This window comes from Falco punctatus, assembly GCF_963210335.1.
Source record: "Falco punctatus genome assembly, chromosome: 20".
Lineage (NCBI taxonomy): Eukaryota > Metazoa > Chordata > Aves > Falconiformes > Falconidae > Falco > Falco punctatus.
Genome location: NC_137600.1, coordinates 129,705 through 153,299, shown reverse-complemented (window position 1 = coordinate 153,299; position 23,595 = coordinate 129,705). Strand labels below are relative to the sequence as shown.

Below are 23,595 nucleotides of genomic sequence, written 5' to 3'. Positions count from 1 at the left end.
TGACAAACCTGCTGGCTGCTCTGCCCTACTTAGAGCCCGCAGACACGCGGTGCTTCTGGCCTGGAAACCACTGGGCTGGGAAGCCTCGCTGGACGGGTGCTCCTGCTCCAGGTCTCACGCACCACGCACCCAAACTGGGCAGGCACCAAGGGCACTGCAAGTGTTTTACCCCACCAGCCTGTTTGGGGCAGCAAGAACAGGCGCAGGCAGGAAGAGGAAAGGGAGAAAAGCCTGTCAGGCAGGGCAGAAGCCACAGGGGCACTTGTATTCAGCTGAAGGCACCTTCTTTTCAGGGCTAGACTGGTCGGAAAGCTGCCACACAGGCCTCTGTGTTCAATGCCACATCTGTACCTGCAAAACAGCATCCAAGTGTCTGAAGTCTGTCAGGGGCCACTCTCCAGCTGTGTCATGACAAATACCCAAAGAGGTGGAAGATGCAAAGGCACGGGCTTAGCTTTTGCTGGGCTCTCTCCACCCGCAGCAGACACCATCCCCATCAGCTCCAACACACTCGCTGTCAGACACATCCTGCTCCTGCACTTGCCCTCAGCTTCCTTCCTAATCCCTCTACTTTCCTTCCCACAGCCTTGACATCTGTTTTCAGGCAGCTAAGTACCACTCACAACAGCTGCTGCCCCCACAACAAAAGGCTCCAGTCAAAATTTCATGTGGCAGAATGCAACAAATGCAGACTGCAAGGGCGCACAAGCAGCCAGTGCTCAGGCCATCCCCAGCTCCCTCCTGCTCATGGCTTCCTGGGGCGGGAGGGCGCAAGTTTCTCCTCTCCTTTCTGTTTAGGTTAAAGTTGGGCTGGAAACACAGGTCAGCACCATGACCGTGCAGCCTGGCTGCAGAGACCTGCCAGCTCTAACAGGGCTTTTTTTGGCTCGTTAGTTTTGTGCTGGGAGATGTGTCAGACTGACAGCACCAGGGACAATCTTTCTTTCACAGGACAGCTCCAGCACAGGCAGCAGAACATGGCTTTTCAGGTGATTTCATTTTTGGCTTCTGGCTTATTTTTATCCTGTGGGATGTGTGTCAGACTGATTGAGTCAAGCACAAGTCCTCCTCCTCCCCACTGGATCAAGTTACTTGGCAGGTACTTTGCCAGTCGCAGCTGGTACCCCTCCCTAGCCCCCAGATGGCTGCCACGCTCAGGCCTTCTCTACCACTGCCTTGAGCCGAGGCTGCAGACTCTGTCCATACCACAGTCCTGCCACTTATCGTTCCTCTGTGCCCAAGATTTTGGTCCTCAGACCATCCCTTCCACATGCCAGGGGCTGACAGCCAGAGGTCTGGGTCCAAACCCTCTCTGCCTCTCAGGGGCATCAGCCATCCCGGTCCTTCCAGGACCTGGGGCTCTCCCAAAAGCCTGCTTCCCTCCAGCAGCTTGCTCTCACTGCTGATGTGTTTAAAACTGGCCCAGAGGACCAGGATCACTGGCCCAAGCTTTCCTCCTTCCCAGGCGCCAGTAGGACAGCGGGGATGGACTGCAGTGAAACCCCACGTACGGCATGGAAATCAGCAGGGAGCAGATGGGGGGTGGTGCAGCGATTGCACAGGGTTCTGACCACGAGAGACAGCAGGGAAGGAAGGAGACGGCGGTCTGCCATGGCCTGCTCACAGCATCACTCCTGCGGGAGAGGCAAAGCACTGACTCAGGCAGCAAGGCAACAAAAGAGCTTGAAACAAAATGCGTGTGAGGCCCTGAGCAGGGGCCAGGCAGCTTTGCCTCAGCTCAGGGATCAAGGTGACACTCAGAGAAGGATGAGTGAACCCGGCACAGGACCCTGCGCTCAGGTCAGTGGTTCATAAAGGCCATGCCAGCCTGCTGGAGCTCACCTCCCACTGCTCAGCAGAACCGAGCTGGAAGAGTCACAGATACCCTGCAAGCACTTTGAAATAAGGACATTTTTGTAAAAACCAAGGCTGCTTAGCCCTGCTTGAAAATGACCGAGTCTGGCAAAAGAACACAGCTAAAGAGAAAACTCTACAGCACTTGACTGATCTTCAGTCGGCCCCACTCTGAACAAAGGGTTGGGCCACAGACCTCCAGGTCTCTGAATGCATTTTTTTGCTGCGTGTATTTGATGCCACAACTGGCCTCAGCGCCCACCATGCAGCCGGGCCTGCCTGCACCAACTCACAGGTATTCCAGGTATCTGTGCCAGCTCCTAGCCAGCTGCCAGGATGCCTCACAGCACACCAGAGCAGTCAGACACCGAATTTCCATGAGAAAAGGGTTACCAGAAGGTACCAGGGTTTCCCAGAGCTGTGACAGACAGGATCATCAGCCCAGCTGCCCTATGGCGAAGGCCAGAAAAGGGACGCTGGGACGCTGCTCACGGTAGCCAGCACAAGGAGAAGCCATGTGGACCAGCCCAGCTCTGCCAGGCTCTGTACAGGGAGGTGCCACCTTCCCTGCTCAGTGGTGGGGGAGACATCAAACCACCCATAAAGGAAAAATCTCTGCCCTGCAATGGGGAATTACACAATGCCTCTGGCCACAGGAACCTACAAGGGAAATCCTCACAGCCGCCCAAAGGGCCAAATGCCTGCAGGGGAGGGCCACCCCACCCCCCACCCACCCCCCGAAAAGGGCTGTACAGAAGGACAGTGAACAACACCTCCATGTTTTTGCCCTCCCCCGCCAGGAGCATGAAGAAAGTAAGAGACCCTTACGTGGGCAGTTCTGCTGGCTGGGGCTCTGCTGCGGCAGCAGCCCCCGGGGGCTCCACTGACACAGGACTGGGGGCTGTGTCCTGGGCTATGGATGATTCCTGTGTCCCCGCAGCTCCCCCGCCATCCAGTGCTGGGACATGCTCTGCTGTTGTCTCTACCTCAACCTCCTGAGCTGCAGGGTACAGTTTCACCCTCTCAGCAGCTGCAGCAGCTTCCTCCTCCTCTTCCTTCTTCCTCAGTTTTGCCTCCAGTTCTCGGCGCCTCTTCTCATCATCCTGCCAGGCCATCCGCTCAAAGACTTTGAATGCCTGAAAGAAAAAACAAACCAAGCAGGTCATCAAGTTGCCAAGCTCTGCCTGAGAGGCTAGGAGAGAAGGAGAGAAGCATCGCACACTTGGGGCACTTATTCCTCCTGTCCCTCCCTCTCTGGACATCAGCCCACCCCCCACTCCCTACACCAAGTTGTTCAGTCATCAACAAAACCAGCTGGCAACTATTTCAAAAGTCACATGGCCACATTAAACACACCTCAAGGGAAAGCCCCAGCTCCTGGGAGCCCTTTTGAAATAATTTCTTGGGTCATGTTCCGGCAGCTGAGCTCCCATCAGGCTTGAAAGAGGGCTGCTTACTCCAGGGAAAAGGAAAGCAATGAGCTCCAACTCCTGGCAGGGAAGGGGGCTCCAAAGGAGCTGTTGTCCCTCCAGCCTCCTCTCACTCTGAGTTCCAGCGCTCACCAAGGGGTCATTTGCAAGCTTGGACCGAACCTCTGATGTGCAAACAGGATGAGCCGCCCCAGGAGAAGCTGGAGGACAGCTTCGTGGGTGCTAGCTGAGCCTGAATGGAGCAAAGCGATCTTGTGGGGCTTTGAGCCAGAACTGACTGATTCAGGCCAAAAACATGCACTGGCTCAGAGAAAAGCCATCTCTCCTCAATCCCAGAGGTGGGGCAGGGAAGAAGGTGGCTGCCCAAGCCAGCAGCAGCAGGAGAAGATGTAATCCCACCCTGCAGTTTGTTTCTAGCCCTGCCTGTCTAGCACAGGTTGAGTTAAACCTGCAGCTGTAGGATGCAGCTGAGGGAGGCACGGCGATCCGGACCCACGTGTGCTCCTTGGAAGAGCTGAAGCTCCTCTCACCCAAGCACCAGGCCATTTGTCACTGTAAACACACTCTGGAAAGTGAGCAAGTGTCAAACACAGCCCTCCTTTTGCTTCCCAGGAATATTCGGGAGTCAGCTTCAGTGCTTCCAGCAGGAGACTGACACTAGGCTGTGCACCCAGCCCACAGCACCACTTAAGTCCAGTCTTCCTCTGGGTACAGGAGGTGCAAGACAAAGGGACACAGCGCTGGGAGGGCTCCTGCCGGTGCAGCTGCAGTGGGACAGGAGCAGCTTTATCTCAGTGCTTGCTCACACCCCTCACCCCAGGCTTCTTCCCCACACAGAGACCAGCACATGGGATGACACGGGAGAGGCAAGTGCTGGCCATCACCCCCGCTCCATTTGCTTCTTTCTTTGCAATCACTTTTACTCCATATGAAGCCACAGTGCCCATCCCTGGCTCCTTCTCCCCAGTGAAAGCCTGAGCTCAAGCCAGCCCCACGTGGATCATGCTGAACAGTGCCTCAAAACAGTGTCCGTCCCATGGGCTGCAGCCAAGACGGGAGGAGGAACAACTCTGTTCTGAACTGCCCCCACCCTCCAGGTCCCTGTGGCTGCAGCCGCAAGGTTGCCCTGGCCAACACCTTTCCAGGGAACAAATGCTGCGGCTGCAGCACTCTGCCTCCCTCCTTGTGCTTGGGCCCAAAATAGTTCCCAGGGAGGACATGAGAAATGTTTCCCACGATCACTGCCCCACTGTTGAGCGGTTTGGGCTCCACACTCTCCCCTCTGCAGCCTGAGACTCCTCTGGGCTCCCCACTCATCTGCAGAGCCCAGTGTGCTCCCATGGCAGGGACTAACCTGGGGACATGGAGGCCAGGGGGTGACGAGGACCCCCTCGTGCCACAGACCACCACAAGGAGAGGGGCAGGTATCTCCCACCAGCCTGCCTGCATCATTCCCGGGGCCTGATGCACCTGGGAAGGAAAACACCTGGTCCGAGCAGATGAACACCCCAAATCCAGCATCACACCTAGTTTTATTAACGCATTTCCTCTCTGTCAATAAATATTAAGAACAGCCCAGAAAAGCCCTGAGTCAGAGACCTCCAGCGCTGCCCCAACACCAAGTCCAGCCCAGCTGGGTGGTGTAAACAGCAAGTCAGAGTTTTTACCACCTCTCACCCACAATCAAGGCGAGCCCAGTGCTAGCCACGAGCTCCTGCTGAGCAGAGCCCAATGCAGCTCCCTGCACGACTCCCAGGGCCCCACCACGAGACGAGCCTGGCCCTGTGCTGCCAGCAGTCGGTCTCAGGCTGTGAGAGATCTCTCACACCCCAGCTCTTGCCATAAGTCTCACAGTCCCCGCCTGCTCCCGGGGCTGCTCAGCACCTTACACGAGGGATGCTTCCCATCCACGCACCCACCGCCCTGCCTCACCGGCCACGACACCTTACCCACCTCCTCCACCCCTCCGGGCAGGGTCGGTAACCCGGGGGCTGCTGTGCTGCCCGGTCCCAGCCCCACCTGCCCTGCCTGGCTCTGCACTGCAGCCGTCACAGCGTAGACCCGGCTGTCCCGCGGGCACACACCCGTCCAGCCCCGGGGGACACGGCCCGCGCGGCTCGGAGGAGACAGTACCGGCCACCGGGGCCTCCACCTCCCACCCGACAGGCAGCACGGCCCGGCCTCGTCACCTCCACAGCTTGCCGAGGCCCAGCGGCCCCGGGAGGCCCTCAGGGCCGAGAGAGCGCAGCAGGCCCGCGCGGCCCGCCGATACCTGGAGGGTCATGGCCTGCGCCGCGCCGGGCGGGAAGCCCAGGCGGTCCCCGGGCCGCAGGAGGAGGCGGTAGAAGTCGGTTTTGCGGTAGAGGAAGCCGAAGAGGACGCGTAGAAACTCCTCCACGTTCCCGACGTGCTGCAAGATTCCCAGCAGCGCCTGGTCGTACATGTCGGTGAGCGCGGCCGCGGCCTCCATAGCGGCTCCGGGCCCGCTGTCACGGCAACCGCGCCCGGCCGCGCTTCCGGTCCGCCCGCACCCTACCCCGCGCTTCCGGTCCCGCACTTCCGGTTCGGCCCGCTCAGAACTCGCCCCGCACCGCGACGTTCCGGACGCCCGGGCCCCCGGCCCTCTCTCTGGGGTTCCCCGGGGGCCCCCAGCCCCCTTAAAGCGGCAGTGGGACCCCCAGTGGCACCGGTGGGGCCCCGCATCCTGCTCCAGTACCCGGGGGACACCCAGTAGCCCCCAGGCCCCCCCACATCACCTCAACGCCCAGAGGATCCCCCGAGCCTGTGGCACCGGTGGGCGCTCTGCTGTGCTGCAGTGCCCCGGGGACCCCCAGCCCCCCAGGGTGGCAGTGGGACCCCAGCCCCACTGTGGCACCTAGTGCCCACCTGCCCCAGCCCCACTGCAGCCAGCCGGGGGGGGCTACACGGCCACTTCTCAGCCTCACCCTGGCTGGTCCTGGCACAGGGTCCCCCTAGGGCACAGCACCCTGCCCCCCATGGGGCAATAGCACCCCGCCACTCCATGAGTCCTGGGGGGCCCTGGCAGCAGGTTTGCCTCCACGGCCACCCCCACGGAGGGAACCCCAGCTTCACATCCAGCCTGGTGGCACAGGCTGCCATCCCTCTGGGGGTGCAGGGGTCCTGCCCCCCAGGAGCGTGAGGGTGCCCCGTGGTGGGGGGAAAGCACCCCCTTGTCCCTTCTCCCGAGATCAGGGGTGCGATGGGGTCCCTCGGACCCTCACAGGTGGACAGGCCCCCTGGCTTGAGCCCCGCACCCTGGCACTGTCCCCAGTGTTCCCCTCACCCCACTGTCCCCCATCCCCCACAGCTCTTCCCCCTCTTTGGCCCCACGTCCCCACTTGCCCACATGTTCCCAGCCACCCCCTCCCCATTCCTGTGTCCCCAAGTCCCCTGTCACGGTCTGTTTGGATCTCTCAAGTTTATAGGACTACACACACTGTAAATTAAGTTTTAATTTACAAGCTCATTAGGAAAGCGACAATGATGTGAACGAGGGCTCCGTCCCCCTGCAGGGGCTGGTCTACCTCCTGCACTCACTGTCTTGTCGCTTACATCACACGCTTCTCACCTGCATGTTCTCGAATCCATAATTTGTGAGTCCTGCTCCTGTGAGGTGGGAGAAGGTGAAAGTGCCCATCCCTCCTCCTCCGCCCCAGCACGGTGTGTCCCCGGCGCAGCTGTGGCCAGGCCCCCTTCCAATGCCCCCCAGGTGAGCTGAGGTGTTCGCACCTTCCAGCTTGGCCGGGTGCTCTGCACTGCTGCCTGCAGACAGCGGGTTCTGCAGAACCTGCCGGCGATGGATGGGGAAGGATGCTGCTGCAGGAGAGTGTCTGGGGGCCCTCAGGGGTCTCTTCAGGGGACCCTCTGGGTGACCCTTCAGGGGGCTCCCCATAAAAGTGTACATCGGTGCCCTCTGAACTCTCTGTGAGACTCTCTGGAGAACTCTGTGAAGTCTCCACAGGACTCTCCTGAGAGGGCTTCATGGGCCTCTCTGGCAGCCAGGTGGGGAGGACCGCTGCCAGCCCACCCTGGTCCCTCTGGGGCTGCAGCAAGGGAGACATCACTACCTTGCCCCAGGAGGGGTCAGTGTCCCCCAGCATCGCTGTCACTACTCAGTCCTTGGGGCAGTCACCCTCCACCCTGACTCCAAGTCGGGCAGCTGGCTGCGGCAGGGGACATCAGGGATGGTGTCCTCACCATCAGCAGTGTTGAGCCAAGCCAGCATATCACGGATGCTGGTCATGTCCATGGTGAATGGCTGCTGGTCCTGCACCTGTGGGATGTCCCCTGCCAGCTCAGAAAAGCCTCCGCCAGGTTCTGGGCACTGCTGGGTAGGACATGGAGCACGGTGGGGCTCCATGCCCAGTGCTGAGCCGTGGGGTGGTGGGTGGTGGGGCCAGGGTGGGCAGTGTTGTGAAGCAAACAGGAGCCCACGGGGTACAGGGGCTTCCCCTGCACCCTGGCCCCATCGGCTGGTGGGGCACCAGTGTCCCTGGTGGCATGGCCAGGGCGGTGAAGCTCACACCAGGCACCTCTGATGCCATCGGCAGCTGGAGAAGGAACCTCTCTGTTGGGGGGAGCAAGGAGGGGTGATGGGACGAGATATTGGCAGGCAGAGCCAGTGGGGGTGTGACCTGGCAGTCAGGGGCCCCACGAGGAGCAGGAGCCTGCTGCTGTACCTGCTCTGGTGTTGGTCAGTGGGGGTTTGTTGTGGACAAACAGTGTTCTGGGGGGTCCATCCCCATGGCGATCTTTCTGCCAGAACCTGCTTCAGCCACCCTTGCGATGGTTTCATTCTTCATACTGGAACTTCCCACCTCAATGATTTCCCATCCTATTGAACTCAGCGATGGTTTCTCATCCCTGTGATGGTTTCCTATCCCACCAGTTTCCCACCCCCATGATTTCCTATCCCAAGCATGCTTTTTGTGGGGAGGTGAATTTCCTATCCAGGGGGAATGGGTGAGGCCAATACTGGTGGCCCTACAATGCCAACACATGTGTGCTACCTCAACACCACTAATGGGGGGGGGAGTGGAGGGGTGGGGAGCATGTAGCCATTCCTGGAGTTGTCTTGCTGCAGTTCCTTATCTCTAATGCCACATAAGGGGGGGGTTTCACAGAGGTGTCAGAAGGACTGGGGTGCTGGTGTGATCTGTGTAGTCCAGAGGCTGTTCTTAATGTTTATTGACAGGGAGGAAAAGAGTTCATAAAACTAGGGTGAGGCTGGATTTGGGGTGTTCATCTGCTCAGACCAGGTGTTTTCCTTCCCAGGTGCATCAGGTCAGGGTGGGGTGGCGTGGGTGGGGTGATGCAGTGTCCTGGTTTCAGCTGGAATTGCATTAATTTTCTTCTTAGCAGCTGGTGCAGTGCTGTGTTTTGGCTTTGGTGCGAGAGCAATGTTGATAACAACTGATGGTTTTAGTTGTTGCTAGGTAATGTTTATAGTAAGGCAAGGACTTTTCCAGCAAGAGGGCTGGAGGTGCACAGGGAATTGGGTGGGGACACAGCCAGGAGATCTGACCCAAACTAGCTGAAGGGCTATTCGATACCATAGAATGTCACTCTCAGTATATAAACTGACCAGGGCCTGCCAGTCGCTGTTGGGGACTGGTTGGGCACCGGTCAATGGGTGGTGAAAATTACATTGTGCATAACTTGTGTTCTTTTCTCCCTTCCCTTTGGATTTTCTTTCTCTCCCCTTCTCCCTCCTTTTCATTATAAATATTATTACTAATACTATTGGTTTTATTTTATTTAAATTATAAAATTTTTCTTATCTCAGTCCTTGAGTTTTACATTACTTCCTGATCCATCTCAATCCTTGAGTTTTACATTCCTTCCTGATCCTCCTCCCCATCCCTTGGGGAGGGAGAGAGCGGCTGCATGGTATTTAGTTGCCAGCTGGGGTTAAACCATGACACAGGAGTATCCTTTCTTCTTCAGGGTGGGGGCAGTCCTCCTCCTTGCAGTGAGCTGGGGTCCTTTAGTTGTGCTGACTGAACCATGACTGTGCAGCATACAATGTCAACTAGATGTACATCTATCTATCTGCCTATCTTAAGGAATTTTACCCAATTTTATACTCTTTTAAGATAAATTGGTGCGATAGAGAATGAGGCATTTGTAAGACAGCCCCTGGGGTGCCCTTTGTGGGGGTCCCCAGGAGGTACTCGTGGAGGTTGTTCAAAGTGTGGGGAGGAGGGTGCTGGTACTGGTGGTTATGGTAGAAGGGTGGAGTGGGGTGGGGGTGCTGTTCCTGGGGATGCTAGGAGCAGCCCAAGGTGGGGGACCAGGGCAGGCAAGGGTCCCCAGGCCAGGGAAAGGGGACAGTGCTGTTTGTTCATCTCCATTTGAGCTGAAGGCCTTGACCCAAGATGAACTTCAGTTTCTCAGCATAATTGTCACACTGCAGTGCTTTGCCCCAGTCTAAAGTCATCCACCAGTCCTGGAAACCCTCAGCTGAACAGTCCCAAAGCAGCAAGGGCCTGAGCACGTTCTGGTTTGGCTTGGTATAACTTGTGTGTGTCTGCATCTGCCTTTGCACATTATCTGCATCTTTCTCTGTGCAGGGATGACCTCTGGGAGGTTCCGCAGCACGGACCTCCTCCCTCCATCGACCTGTTGCAGTGCACCGGCATTCCACGCCTGCTGTTCCACTCCCTTTCCTCTCAGAGCTGTGCTCAAGACCTTCATCCAAAGGAGAGCTGTTAGCCTCGTGACCTCATGAAGAAAATCCAAGAGCACAAGGATGAACTGGGCCTGATGGTGGACCTGATGTCCAGAACTTGCTGCTGTGGGCCAGAGGTCACCCTTGGTCTTGCCATCAGGACAGCAAAGCTCTGCAACGTTTACGTGCCGCTTCCCGGGGAGCACCAGCAGGGCCATGCCGGGGGTCCGTCCCGGGCGCAGAGAAGCACCATGGGGCAGCGGGCAGGTGTCCTTCCCTGCAAGGGCTGCCAGTGCAAGGGGCCTGCCGCAGCTCGCCTCAGCGCAGCTGGGCTCTAAGAGTGTCCCCCACGGGTGCTCAGACCCTGAAGGAGGCCAAGGAAGATGGAAGGCCTGGAGGCCGGGCAGGCTCGGGCAGGAGCTCCTGGGGCACACGGCGTGCCGCCGCTCCCGCAGCCCCCGGCCGCAGCCTGAGCGCGACACGGGAGGGGTGAGAGGGACGGGAGCCGAAGGAAACACCGGGGGGTCGAGCAGGAGCGCCCAGGACCCCCGCGCCGGCCTCAGAGGCCTCCCCCGCGCCGAGCCGGTGCGGCAGCCGCAGCCGCAGCCGCCACCCCCCGGTGCAGCGCAGAAACTCTTCCCCCGAGCTTCCTTGCCAGCACCGAAAGGCCCCGCCGTGCCGCCGGTGCCGCGCGGAAAGGCGTCCCCGACAGCGCCTCCGTTTGGCAGAGGGCGGCATCACCCGGGTGCGGGACCTGCCTCGGGGCGGGCGCCGTCACCGCGCCTTCGGCCGAGCCCGGCTCCGGGAAGGACCCCCGCCACCTCGGGGACCCGGGGAGAGGTGCCGGGACGGAAAGTGTTGCTTGGTGCTTCCCTGCCCATGGCGGCCCTGTCCGCCGCCGCCAGCGCCGGGCCTCGGCGCGGCCTCGGGCACCTCGCGATGGCCCGCGCTGCAGCCGAGGGCGGGCGGCAGCGGGTGGGAAGGCGGCTGAGGCGGTCAGTGACATTTTTGCCTCAGTCTCCACTGGCAGCCCCGCATCCCACACTCCTCGAGTGAATGCACCATAAGGCAGGGACTGGGGGGGGGGGGCAGATTCCCTCCCCCTGCAAGAGCAGATCAGGTTCGAGACCATCTGCGGAACCTGCACGTACGTGAGTCTATGAGGCCTGACAAGGTGCATCCCGGAGTCCTGAGGGAATTGGCTGATGCAGTTGCCAGGCCAGTCTTCAGGCCATTTGAAAGGTCACAGTGGACAGGTGAAGTCCCTGGTGGCTGGAAAAAGGGAAAATGCACCCATTTTTAAAAGTGTAGCAAAGAGGACCCTGGGAACTCTCAACCCGTGCCTAGGAAGATCACGGAGCAGACCCTTCGAGAAGCTATGCGGAGGCGTGTGGAGGACGGGGTGATTTCAGCCAGCCCGCATGGCTTCACCGAGGGCCAGTGCTGCCTGAGTAACTTAGTGGCCTTCTATGATGAGGAGACTGCCTCTGTGGGCAACAGAAGAGCTAAAGGTGTCATCCATCTAGACTTGTGCAAGGTCTTTGGACACAGCCTGCCCCATCCCCGCCCCCAGCATCCTTCTCCCTAAACTGGAAAGATAGGGATTTGATAGATGGACTATTCGGTGGATAAGGAATTGGCTGGATGGCTGTGCACTCCAGAGAGTCGTGGTCAGTGGCTCAGTGTCTGGACAGAGATCAGTGACTGTTTAGTATTTTCACCAATGGCGTAGACAGTGGGATCAAGTGCACCCTCAGCACATTTGCAGATGGCATCAAGCTCAGTGGTGCAAGTGTAAGCTGACATGCCTGAGGGATTGGATGCCATTCAGAGGGACCAGGACAAGCCCCTTGAGAAACGAGCCCATGTGACCTCATGAGGTTCAACAAGGCCAAGCGCAAGGTCCTGCATTTGGGTCAGGGCAACTCCCGGTATCGATATCCCGGCAGGGGGATGAAGGGATTGAGAGCAGCCCTGCCGAGAAGGACTTGCGGGGTATGATGGGTGAAAAGCTGGACATGAGCACTCATGGCCCAGAAAGCCAACCGAATCCTGAGCTGCAACAAAAGCAGCATGGGCAGCAGGCCAAGGGAGGGGATTCTCCTGCTCTATTCCACTCAGGTGAGACCCTTCCTGGAGTCCCGCATCCAACTCTGGAGTCCTCAGTACAGGAGAGACGTGGCCCTGTGGGAGCGAGTCCAGAAGAGGCCCCAAAGATGATCGGGGGCTGGAGCTCCTCTCCTGTGAGGAAAGGCTGAGGGATTTGGGGTTGCTCAGCCTGGAGAAAGCTCTAGGGAGATCTTACAGTGGCCTTCCAGTATCTAAAGGCTTATATATGAGGGGGGCTTATAAGAAAGGCAGGGACAGACCTTTTAGCATGGTCTGTAGCAACAGGACATGGGGTAATGGTTTGAAACTTATGGAGGGTAGATTCAGACTAGATATCAGGAAGAAATATTTTATGATGAGGGTGGTGAAGCACTGGCACAGGTTGCTCAGAGGCTGTAGATGCCCCATCCTGGGAAACACTGAAGGTCACATTGAACAGGACTCAGACCAACTTGATACGGTTGAAGATGTCCCTTATTACGGCAGTGGGGTTGGACTACCCGGCCTTTAAAAGTCCCTTCCAGCCAAAGCCATTCTGTGACTCTGTGAAGAGCCCAGATACAAACTGGCCAGATAACACCTCACTGACACCTCACCCTCACCACAGCCCAGCTCTACAATGGACTCCACCATGCAGTGCAGTGCAGGGAGCCTATGGGATGCCGCAGCTCTGCATGCAGGCAAAGGTGTTCAGCTTCAGGTACAGGCAGGAGATTGTAGCTCCCAGCACAGGCAGAAGCGCAGGCAGCAGGGCACAGCTCCAGCTGGAGGTAGGGGTGGTTGTGAGCAGGGAGTACAGGCAGTGGCAACCACTACAGGTGCTGTGGGTGCACCCCACAAGAGGGCACCGGGGGAACAGCCCGCCCTTGCTGGGCCCAGAGTAGTGAAGTCTTACTCTCACCCAGGCAGCCTTCAAACTGGGAACACCGGGGTCATCCTAGAACTGGGCACCATTGGAACCAGCAACACCAACCACCCCAGCACAAGTTGCAACTGAACCGAGACTCTTAACAGAGCTGTGCACCCCCAAACCAGGACCATTGGGATCCCCTCAAACACAGACCTGCCGCCAAACTGGGTTGGTTCAACTGCGAACACTGGAATCCTCCCAGACCCAGACTCTGCTTTACTGGGAGCACTAGGATGCCCACGTTACCACAGCCCAAGCCAGCCAATGCCATCTGTTCATGCAGGTTCCCAAGGGACCCTAAAGTCAGGGGGCACCACCACTTTCATGCCAGAGGGACAGGTTTATGTAGCTGCAAGGGAGGCAGGGGCTACATCAGTGGGTAGGTGAAGGGGGTCCCAAACTGTTTTAGGACCAGCTGCCTGCACCTATTCCCTCTGGAGCCTACCAAGGACACGACATGGCCACACTGCAAGGGGCCTTCATGCTCCCCCCACACCCAGGCCCCACACACCACCCACCCCAGTAAGGGGGGAAAAGAAGGGGTCCACTGTGGTTTAACTCGTTTTATTTAGACTCATAAAGGTAACTGCGGCCCAGCTGGACCATGCACATGGGGCTGAAACCCAGTAGAAACGCAGCAGTAAGTCAGGAGCAGGGTGGGATGGTGTGAGCTGCAGCAGGGCACAGTGCTCATGCTGCCTAAGGAAGGGTCAGTTGCTAAGAGAAGGGTTTATGAGAGCTGCCCGCAGTCGGTAATGGTGATCTTCTTGCTTGTTTTGCCATCTTTGGAGCCACAGCGCTCCATAGCCTCCACCACATTCATCCCCTCCTTGACACGGCCAAAGACAACGTGCTTGCCATCCAACCTGCAGCGAAAGCACTGGTCACAACTGGCACCTACTGTCCCCACACAGGTACCTCAGCACCAAGCCTGGCATGTCACCCTCCCCACCAGGGCGGGTGCCAGGGACCCCCTAAGCTTGCCCTCCCACAGCCCAACTCACCATTCAGTCTTGGCAGTGCAGATAAAGAATTGAGAGCCATTTGTGTTGGGGCCAGCATTGGCCATGGACAAGATGCCAGGGCCTGTGTGCTTCAGGATGAAGTTCTCATCGGGGAACTTCTCCCCATAGATGGATTTGCCACCAGTGCCGTTGTGGCGTGTGAAGTCACCACCCTGCAAAAAAGCGGCATTCAAGGTCACAGGCACAGGAGAAGACTCTCAAACCAGGTGCAACAGCCCCAAAGAGGCTGCAGACAGAGCCGCCTTCCCACCCCCAAATATGCCAGCACCCAACTCTGAAACACACACAAGCACCAGATCCACTGCAGCAGGGAGGTGGGTGTGTTAGGAGGGGTACCACGCACCTGGCACATGAACCCAGGAATGATTCTGTGGAAGCAGGACCCCTTGTAGCCAAATCCCTTCTCGCCAGTGCTCAGGGCACGGAAATTTTCTGCAAAAGAGGAAAATCACGATGAATGGTTTGTTTGGTCTCAATTTAGGGAGAACGTTAGGGTCTGCTGCAGCTGCAGCATGGCTAATGCCACTTTACCAACCTGCTGTCTTGGGCACCTTGTCTGCAAACAGCTGCAAAAAGAGAAGAAGCCATTAGTCAGGTTGGGGTGAAGACAGGCCACTGTCCCCACTCCACAGGGCACTCCCAGCCCATGGGGATCCCCTCCCTTCCCTGTCTGGAGCCCAGGGACCTCCTCTGGGAGGTCGGATCTCACCCCTGTCTGCTACTGCACAACACTTCCCACCTCAGTTTCACCTGGAAACCCTGGACTAACAGACAGGGCACCCAAACGAGTTTAGGTCGGGGGACAGCTGCACGCATTTGTTCTGCTAGCTGGGATTAAATCAGAACCCCCCATTTTACTCGAGCCTTGCCCGGCAGAGCACACGCCGCCTCCCATCCACTGCAGGAGAATCTCGGGCAGCGAGCAGCCATCTGCGTGGCGAGGGGCAGCCCGGCAGGGAGCAGCCGCAGCGCGGCCATTCCCGGGGCAGCGCCCAGCCAAGCCAGGGATGCTCCGCGGGGCGAGAAATGCTTCCCCCGCAGCGACAATCCCGCGGCGATCCGGCTTCCGCTGCTCTCGCTCCCCGGCGGCCTCCCCACACCCGGGGGGCACCACGGGCGCCCTAGAAGCGACCCCCGCAGCGATGTGCCCCTGGGGCGGCTGCCGCCTGCCGAGGGGCGGCCCCGTTCCGGGGGGACTGGGACAAAATGGCGGCGCGGGCAGCCGCGGCCCCGATCCCGCGGCAGGGGAAGCCGCCGCGGCACCCCCGCCCCGCCCCGGGCCCGCCGGACCCCCTTCCCCCCCCGCGACTACCCGGGCGCGGCGAGGCGGCCAGTGACAGGGGGCTGGCGCTGCCCGCCGTTGGCAGGGCGGCCGGGACACGCGTTGCGGCGCGGCCGGGCCGGGCTACCCCCGGGCGACGGCACACCCTGGGCTGGCAGCGTGCCGCCGCTCCCCGGGCGAGCCGCGCCGTGCCGCATCCTCCGCCGCGCTCAGCCCGCAGCGGGGACGGCGCGGCGGGTCCGGGGGCTGCGGTGGGTCCTTTGTTCCCTCCCCGCCGCGGCCCGGAGCGCGCTCCCCCCTCGCCCCGCGGGGGCTGCGGCCACATGGAGGCCCCCCACCGCCCCGGCGTGGCGCCCCCGCCCCTCCCCCCGTTCCCCGGCGAGGAAATGGCGGCAGCGCCCCCCCCCGCCCCCAACCTCGAAGGTGACGCGGCCCAGGGGCTCGCCATTAGCGGCGATGTCGAAGAAGACGACGGGGTTGGCCATGGCGGGGCAGGAACGGGTCGTCAGCAGCAGCTCCGTGCGGCGGGCGCGGCGCAGCAGAAAGAGACCAACTGCCCGCCGCGCGTTATATAGGACCAGGCATGGCCCACCTCCTCCGCAGCGCCGGCCAACGGCTGCTGGCGTTGTGGCGGAGCGACGGGCTGGGCGGCCAATCGGCAGCGCCGCCTTTCGAATGAAGGGGGGGGAGCGGGGGCGAGGGACGCGCGGGTCTGGCGGCTCGGCAGGGCGCGGCGCGCATGCGTACTGCTGTGGGGTGGGGGTGGGCGGGGGCATGGGGCCCGGCGCGCCGAGCGGCGTGGGGCGGCCAGGAGGTGTGAGGCAGGGCAGGGGTCTGTGGGGGTGGCCCCAGCTGCTGGACCGCGTGGGTTCGGAGGTGGCGGCCCCCCCGGTCCCGCAGCCGCCCTGGAGAAAGACCCGAGACGCCCCCAACCCGCTCCCGGCAAGGCCACCCACGAGGGACGCCCTGCCCCGGGGGATGGAGTGGAGCGTGGGGCCAGGGCCCCAGCAGGGTGACAAAGGAGCCAGGGGCACACGCGGGGGGTGTGGCCTGGCCAGCGACAGGCGTGATCCCCGCCGAAACGAAATCCTTTAATAGCCAGCGATGAGCAGACGGTACAGGGAGCTCGACGGCGGGGGGGGGGGGGCAGGGGGAGGGCCGTGGGCCAGTCGGGGGGGCCAAACCCCACACCCCCCCGGCCCAGCACGTATGTTACACAGGGAAGCAGCGTATGCACATTTATACAGGGGGCGTGGGCTGTCCCCGTGGTGACGTGCTTGCCTTTAAATACGGGGGGGGGGGGGTCGTCTTGGGGGGCAGGGGGCCAGTAGTGTTTCTACACTATGTACAGCCTTGTGCTTCTGGGGGGCTGAGCCTGTCCATCTGTCCATCCCATCACATCCCTTCGGGGCAAGCCCCCTTATAGGTGGGTGTCCCGGCTCTGCAGCAGGCAGGGGCATGCCAGTGCTGCACCCCCGGCCCCGTGGCGGGGGGGGGACACGGACCCCGTGGGGCAGCAAGGATGGCTCAGTTGTTCTCGAAGAGGGAGAGGAGGTCGTCATTGCTGCTGCTGGGGAGGTCGGGGGGGCCCAGGTAGGAGAGCAGCTCGTCAGGGTTCGTCAGCTCGGGCAGGAGCTGGGGGTGGCAGTGTGTGATGACCGGGGCCCCCCCAGCTCCTCCCCACCCACCCTGTGGCAGCCGGGGTCCCAAACCGGCAGTGGGACCCCCAGCCGCACTCCCCAGGGTACTCACGTCGAGGGCAGGCTCCGACCCGTCGCCCGCCCCGGCCACGCCGGGCGCAGGGGGGAAGGCGAGGTCGGCGGCGTGCGCGGGGCCGGGGGGGCCCAGGGGGAGCCGCGCCGGCGTGCTCCGGTGGTGCAGCGGCTGGCCCGGCGAGCTGCCCAGGGCTGGGTTGTGCAGCCCCGGCTGCACCGGGGGATGGGATGGCTCCATCCGCCCTGGCGGGGGCAGCTACAAGGACAAAGCGTGGCAGTGAGACCCTCCCTCCGCTGGGACCCCCCCTGGTCCCACCACGGAGAAACACGGGGTCCTGAGGGAACCCCCACCCTCAGCCCAGCTGACCTGTGCAGGGAGAGGGGGTGCAGGGGGTTTCTCAGGGGCCAGGAGGCCGCCAGGGATGTCGGACTGGTAGGAGATGGGGGGGGGTCCTGGTGTGAATTCGCTCACTGTTGGTGTGGTGGGGGCGCCAGGGGGGGGAAATGGCTCTGGGAAGCCCCCTGGTCCTGGAAAGCTGGAACCTGCAGGAGGAAAGGATGTGATTGGGGGGGGGGGGGGGGGGGGGCGAGGGTGGCACGGACACATGACACAACACGGACAGGGCCCATCCCTGTCCTCCCTGCGACCCCAATACCTGGGGCGCTATAGTCGGCAGCAGCACCCGCCGGCGGGAGCGGCAGCGTCGGGAAGGGTGCGGAGCCAGGCCCCAGCGCTGCGATCATCTCCATGATGTTGGGCAGCACCATGTGCGTGGGACTGAGTGTCCGGCAGCGCTTCAGTGCTGGCCCCTCTGGCTCCTCCTTGACATGGACATCAGGTTTGACTGGGACAGGTTTCCAGCTGCAGGTCGGGTCAATGGTGATCTCCTCGTGCTCCGAGCTGGGGGTGGCAGGATAGTGAGCGGCAGGGGGGCTCATGTTGGGGGTCAGGGGATCAGGGATCAGCTGCACAGCCCCCCAGGGTGGCACAGTGACAGTCACAGATGGAGAGACAGAGTGGAAACACTTACTTCTGGATGTAGATCAGGATGCCCAGCATGTACTGGTCCACCTCCAGCCCCTCCAGCAGGGCTGTTTTACTGCAGGCAGGGAGAGGCAGGGTGAGGGCAGGGAACCCAACCCCCACTCCAGGCAGGGAAACCAGGGCACGGCCCTGCTGGGGCCCCCACTCACTTGCAGACAGGACACCGCCAGGTCCCCCTCTCACAGTTGAGCTGCAGGTAGGACTCCAAGTCAAAGCACTGTGGAGGAGGAGGAGCAGCGGCTGAGCTGGCAGAAGTGGGAGACACCGGGTGGGGGACATCTCCCAGCCCTGTGCCACCATCCCCCCTACCTGTATGTGCCGGCAGTCATGGCCCCTGGCCGGGAGCTGAATCCTCCGGAAGGTGATGGGGCACTTAAGGGACACCTTGATGGCCGTCTGCTCCACGCCATCCTCGCCATTGGGCCCTGGGGTCCCCGGGATGGTTCCGCTGCTGAAGTTGCGCTTGACTGGGGAAGGGGGGGGGGGAAGCGGGGCAAGGGGCACCAAGGGTCAGAAACAGGACACCTGGGATGGGGGTGGCACCGTGGTGGCACCTGGGCATGGCATCCCATCATCCCAATCATGCTTCAGCCCCCAACCAGGGTGTCCTACCACCATGCTGCAGACCCCCCCATCCCCCAGGACCCAGTGGGCTGGGGGTGCTGGCCATGGAACTCACTTTTGGCGATGCAGTGCTCGGCAGGGAGCAGGCGCTTCTTGATAAGACCCTGCAGCACCGAGCGCACCGAGGGCCGGTGCACCAGCTGCAGGACGAAGAGATGGGACTGCAGAGATACGGAGAGGGAAAAGGCTGAGCTGCGGCCCCAGCCACAGCCCCCAGCCTTGCCATGGGACCCCCCTGGTGACTTACACAGCAGCAAGCAGTGACAGTGATCTGGATGGTGTTCCTGCCAGGCTGGCAGACGTGCTTCAGGTAGAGTGGCTTGTGGGAGGTCTTGTTGTCACCGCGCTCGATGGTGAGCGGCGTGGCGTTGACACTCACCTGCACAGAGGCCGGCCAGTTGGTGTTCATCTGCCGGTCCTCGTGGTGGTAGCACTTGAACTGCAGCTCCAGGTCAGGCCTGGTGGGGCGGGCAGGGGTGTGGGCAGGGGGGCGGTCAGGGCACGTGCCCGCACACAAGCCGCTGCACCGAGTACCACCGCACTGTACAGCACCGTGCACCATCACACCGCACAGCACTGTGACAAAGCGCACCAGGCGCCACTACGCAGTGCTGTGCCATGACAAGCCAGGCCACATACCACCACACCATATGGCGCCATGCCAGGCCAGGCCACATGCTGACCCACCACACACGCAGCACTGTGCCATGCTACGGCATAGAGGGTACCACTGCACCCTACAGCACCGTGCCGTGTTGAACCACACCGAGCCACACCACATGCTGTGGTGCGATACAGCACTGTGCCAGGCTGCACCGTGCCACGTACCACCACACCACGCAGCACTGTGCGGGGAGAAGCTATGCTGGGTAGCACTGCACCACTCCACGCCACACCGTGCTGTGCCATGCCGTGCTGCACGGCACTACGCCAAGCAAGCGCTGCGTGAGGTAGGGCAGCAGGACACCACCCATGCCATACAGCCTCCCGCTCTCCCCACCTCATCATGAGCGTCTTGTAGACAGAGTCGCGCAGCTGGAAGACGTGGTTGCTGACAGCCAGGTTGTGCTGCAGGCGGAATGGCTCCAGCACCACACCATCCCGCACCGGGAAGGTCAGCCGCAGCTCCTCCCCCGGGGCTGGCCCTGCCAGGGACACCCTCAGCAAGGACCCCTGCAGCAGGGACCCCCTGTGCCCCGCCCCTGCCCCACCAAGCCCCGCCCATGGAGGACCCGCCCTGCAGGAAGCCCCACCTACTCCAGGGCACCCCACCCCATGCAAAAAAGCCCCTCCCACTACAGCCAGCCCCACCCACCCAAGAAGCACCGCCCACTGAAGACCCCTCACACTCTGGGACATCCCACCCTCTCCAAGAAGCCCCTCCCACCCCGAGGCTCCATCCTTGCAGAAGCCCCTCCCACCCAAGCCGCCATTGACTGAAGCCCCTCCCACCAGCCAGTCCCGCCTTCATAAGCCCCTCCAACTGTCACAATCTGCTCTCCCATTGGCCAATGGCTTTGAGGCCCGCCCCCAGCCCCTGCACACCCCGGCTGTGGCCACACCCTCTTTGCTTAAGCCCCACCCCTTTCCTTAGAGGCCACCCCCTGGCACCCTGCCCTTAAAGGGGCACTGGCCACCAAGCTGCCTGCAGTCACATCCACACTAATGACCTGGGGCATTGCTGGGGGAGGGTGAGGTGTCTCTATAATGTGCCCCCTCCCCCAGCCCCGGCAGCCCCAACCCCTGCTGGAGACACCTACCCGAGGGGGATGGGTGCAGGGAGGTGACACTGGGCTTCATGTCTGGCAGGAAGGGCGACTTGACATCCTGACCCGGGGATGCGTAAGGGGGGATGCCACTACCTGGCGTCATGGGTGGCGTGGGGTTCCCAGCCAGTGGTGAGCTGGGGTACCCTGGCAGCGACCGGCCTGGCTGCGGAGGCACCGTGCACCTTCAGCACCCATCCGGGACGGCATTGCCCCCCACCCCCACCAGAGCTGAGACTCACCCCATTGATGGCCGCCTGGCTGTAGGTGCTGAAGCCGGTGCTCTGTCCATTGAACTGGTCGGCTGGCTGCAGAAGGAGGAAGGTCCCCAGGGGCTGGCACCAGAGGATGGCAGACACCCGGCTGCCCTGCGCCGTGCCCCCTGTCCCCGCTGTGGTACCTTGTAATAGGGTCCAGCATTGCCTGAGGTAGAGAGGTACTGGCCCATGCCTTGCTGCAGCCTGTGGCCAGGGTAGGAGGCGGACGGAGCAGAGGGCTGGGGGGCGCTGGGGGCATACTGGGCACCAGCCGCAGCATACTGCCCGCCCTGGAGGTACTGCTGTGCCGGGTACCCCTGCAGGGCAGGGGAGGTCAGCGCTGGCAGGGGCACAGGGGACAGTCATAGCAGGCTGCGGCCCCCGCCGGTGCAGATGCTCACCTCGTTGGAGTACGCCCGCTTGAGGCTCTGGCGAGGGAGCTGCTGGCTCGGGGGGGGGCCAGGATAGGCATGCTGGGGCATCCGCTGCCCGCCATAAAGGGGGCTGGTGCCGGGCACCCGTGCAGGGCTCATGCTCACAGGGGAGACACCGGAGGGAGCCATAACACCCGCCATGCCAGCTGGGCTCATGCTGGCAGGGCCACGGGGTCCAGCATGAGGCAGGAACTGGCTGCTGAAGGGCTGCCCAGCGCCTATCTGCAGAAGGGAGAGAGGGGGGTCATGGCACAGCAGGGGCAGCTGCCAGCTCCCTGGCTCTGCCATGGCTGGGCTCTTACCGTGCCGTACTGGCTCAGCTCCTGGCTCTGCTTCTCTTGCAGTGCCGCCACCGTCGCTGTAGCCGTGGCCGTGGCTGTGGCAGCAGCGGCAGCCACAGCAGCAGCAGCAGCTGCCTGGGTGAAGTCAGTGGGGGGCCGGCTGGCGTGTGAGGGGAGCCCCATCCCACCGGGGCCACCAGGGCTGCCAGCATAGCTGGAGGACAGAGAGGCGGGGAAGGGGCGTGCAGCAGCCCTGCTGTAGGGCACGTACCAGGGTTGGGAGTGCAGGGCCAGCCTTACCTGGCAGTGAAGCCCGGCCCGCTGGGGTAGGTGCTGCGGCCATAGACGCCTGGCTGCACATACCCCTTCCCGGGTGCCCCCTCGGCAAAGGGCTGCTGTGGCAGGAACGGCGGTGAGCTCATGCCTGAGCCAGTGCCAGCCATACTGGGCAGCAGCGGGGTGCTGGAGCTGCTCCCCCCGGGGCCTATGGGGCTGCCAAAAACCTGGGGAGTGGACGGCAGTTGTTGGGGGAGTGGTAGGTGTGTCAGGCAGAGGCAGCCGTGCCCAACTGCTGGAAGGTCTGTGGGGTGGGGGACAAAGATGCTGCAGGTACCTGGCTCTGGGAGGTGTTGCTGACACCCCAGACAGTGGTTACCACGGAGAGGGATCCCGCTGGCTGATTGGTGCTCGGTTGCCAAGGAACAGCCTCATATGCAAATGAACCATCACTAGAAAGAAAAACAAATTAATTAAGATGAAGGCCAGGAGGGACGGAGGCCAGGGGCCAGGGTGGCAGCGGGTGCAGCCTCAGGGTACCAGCGCTCACCCGTGCGGCGTGGGCGGCAGGGAGGGTTTCATGGGGTTCATGGAGTTCATCAGTGGCGGGCGGGCGCAGGCTGGGTCTTCCGAGGCTACGGCAGGCGCTGCGGGACGGTGTCACCGTCACCGGGGCTGCAGGAGGCAGAGGAAACGGCGGGTGAGGGGGCGGCCATCCCCAGGAGATGCAGGGGACCAGGGACCCCGCGCGGCGGGGGAGGAGAGGGGCCAGAGCCTGCATGGTCCGGCCTCCGTCCGGCACCGGGACTTGGCGTCCTGCCCGGGTCTGGCACGGGGTGCCGGCCGGTACGTGCCTGCCCCCGCAGCCCCGAGGGGCGTCTGTGGCCACGCAGAAAGGCCCCCCTGCCCCGTGCCAGCCCACCGCGGCATCCACAGAAAAATTCCCGTGGGCACAGCCCCCGCGGCCGTGGGCTTTCCCCCACGCTTGCGGGTGGGGGGAACCGTGGGGACTTTCCGAGGCGACACCCGGGGGAGTGGAACGCGGCCCCACCGGCATCGCCCCCCGCCGCGGGTATTCCCCGGCGCAGCAGCGCGGGGGGGGCCGCGGGGTCACCCCGCAGCTTTCGGTTCCCCCCGACCCCGCGGGAGGGCGGCGGGGACGGGGCCACCGCAGGGAAGGGAGGGGGGCGCCCGCGCCGCGCCAGGCTCGGCCTGCCCCAGTCCCCGGGCGTCCCCTCGCGGCGCTGACACCCCTCGCCCCCCCCTTCCCCTGCCCGCGGGCCCTGTGGCACGCAGGGGACAGGCCCCGGGGCCGGTCTGGGTCGGGCCGCCACCGCCCCCCCACTGCCATGGCACCCCCCCCGGGCGCGGTGGGACAGGGGGCGCGGTGCCATCTTCAGCGGCGGCGCGGGTCTGCGCGCAGGGACCCGCCCGGGGCTGCCCGCCCCGTCCCCGCCCGCCCCGGCGCTGCCCGCACTCACCGTCGGAGCAGCCCAAAATGGCCCTGGCGGCGCCGGGCGCGCGCGGCTGCGCGGAAGCTGCGCGGGATTTTCAGCCCGCGCGCGGCCCCGGCTCCATGACGGCCGCGGCAGAACGGGTGGGGGGCGGGGCGCGGCGGGGCGGGGCGCGGCGCGCGGGGCGGGGCGGGGCTGACCCGAGCCAAACTGAGCCGGGCCGAACCGGGCCGGGCCGAGCCCGCGCCGCCGGCGCCGCCGCCGCCGCCGCGCACAATAAAGCCGCGAGCTGGGTGGTGTGTGCGGGCGGCTCCGCCCCGCCAGGCGCAGACAGCCGAGCACCGAGCGGTAGAGCGCGGCGGGCGGCAAGCGCGGGGCCGCGCGTGTGCGTGGCCGCGCGTGTCAGCAGGACGCGGCGCGTGCCTGTGTGCAGGGCGGGGGA

At 62.6% G+C, this 23,595-nt stretch overlaps 3 protein-coding genes across 4 annotated transcripts in view; all 3 read right to left on the bottom strand.

Moving 5' to 3' along the window:
* NUDCD3 (NudC domain containing 3) overlaps positions 1–5,836 on the bottom strand; it is a 31,981-nt gene extending 26,145 nt beyond the window's left edge. The window contains exons 1-2 of the mRNA XM_080370481.1: positions 5,557–5,836; positions 2,683–2,990 (exon numbers count right to left, since the gene is read on the bottom strand). Coding sequence (XP_080226607.1) covers positions 2,683–2,990; positions 5,557–5,754 — 506 coding nt within the window. The 5' untranslated portion in view covers positions 5,755–5,836. The remainder of the gene's footprint in view (positions 1–2,682; positions 2,991–5,556) is intronic.
* A 7,706-nt stretch (positions 5,837–13,542) lies between these two features.
* PPIA (peptidylprolyl isomerase A) lies at positions 13,543–15,873 on the bottom strand. The gene is made up of 5 exons (XM_080370482.1): positions 15,718–15,873; positions 14,555–14,585; positions 14,363–14,451; positions 13,999–14,171; positions 13,543–13,860 (listed from the first exon to the last, which is right to left on the bottom strand). The coding sequence occupies exons 1-5, from the start codon at positions 15,784–15,786 to the stop codon at positions 13,725–13,727; spliced, it is 498 nt and encodes a 165-aa protein (XP_080226608.1). The 5' UTR covers positions 15,787–15,873; the 3' UTR covers positions 13,543–13,724.
* A 226-nt stretch (positions 15,874–16,099) lies between these two features.
* Positions 16,100–23,339, bottom strand: ZMIZ2 (zinc finger MIZ-type containing 2). 2 transcript variants are annotated; one of them, XM_080370454.1, is made up of 19 exons: positions 23,181–23,338; positions 22,250–22,374; positions 22,037–22,151; positions 21,724–21,926; positions 21,445–21,637; positions 21,110–21,364; positions 20,852–21,025; positions 20,694–20,759; positions 20,446–20,617; positions 19,686–19,830; positions 18,933–19,143; positions 18,741–18,846; positions 18,371–18,528; positions 18,211–18,278; positions 18,048–18,116; positions 17,673–17,917; positions 17,384–17,559; positions 17,054–17,272; positions 16,101–16,936 (listed from the first exon to the last, which is right to left on the bottom strand). In XM_080370454.1, the coding sequence occupies exons 2-19, from the start codon at positions 22,297–22,299 to the stop codon at positions 16,829–16,831; spliced, it is 2,733 nt and encodes a 910-aa protein (XP_080226580.1). In that variant the 5' UTR covers positions 22,300–22,374; positions 23,181–23,338; the 3' UTR covers positions 16,101–16,828. The 2 variants fall into 2 exon arrangements, with proteins under 2 accessions (XP_080226579.1, XP_080226580.1); XM_080370453.1 differs by having other exon boundaries at positions 16,100–17,272; positions 23,181–23,339.
* Between the last annotated feature and the right edge of the window lie 256 nt (positions 23,340–23,595).

Coding starts and splice junctions, on each gene's coding strand:
- PPIA (XM_080370482.1), bottom strand. CDS start 15,786: ATGGCCAACCCCGTCGTCTTCTTCGACATCGCCGCTAATGGCGAGCCC. Junction 14,586..15,717: donor TGGGCCGCGTCACCTTCGAG/GTTGGGGGCGGG, acceptor CTCTTTTTGCAG/CTGTTTGCAGACAAGGTGCC. Junction 14,452..14,554: donor CAAGGTGCCCAAGACAGCAG/GTTGGTAAAGTG, acceptor CCTCTTTTGCAG/AAAATTTCCGTGCCCTGAGC.
- ZMIZ2 (XM_080370453.1), bottom strand. CDS start 22,299: ATGAACTCCATGAACCCCATGAAACCCTCCCTGCCGCCCACGCCGCAC. Junction 19,144..19,685: donor TACAAGACGCTCATGATGAG/GTGGGGAGAGCG, acceptor CCGCCCCACCAG/GCCTGACCTGGAGCTGCAGT. Junction 18,279..18,370: donor ATGACTGCCGGCACATACAG/GTAGGGGGGATG, acceptor CCTCCTCCACAG/TGCTTTGACTTGGAGTCCTA.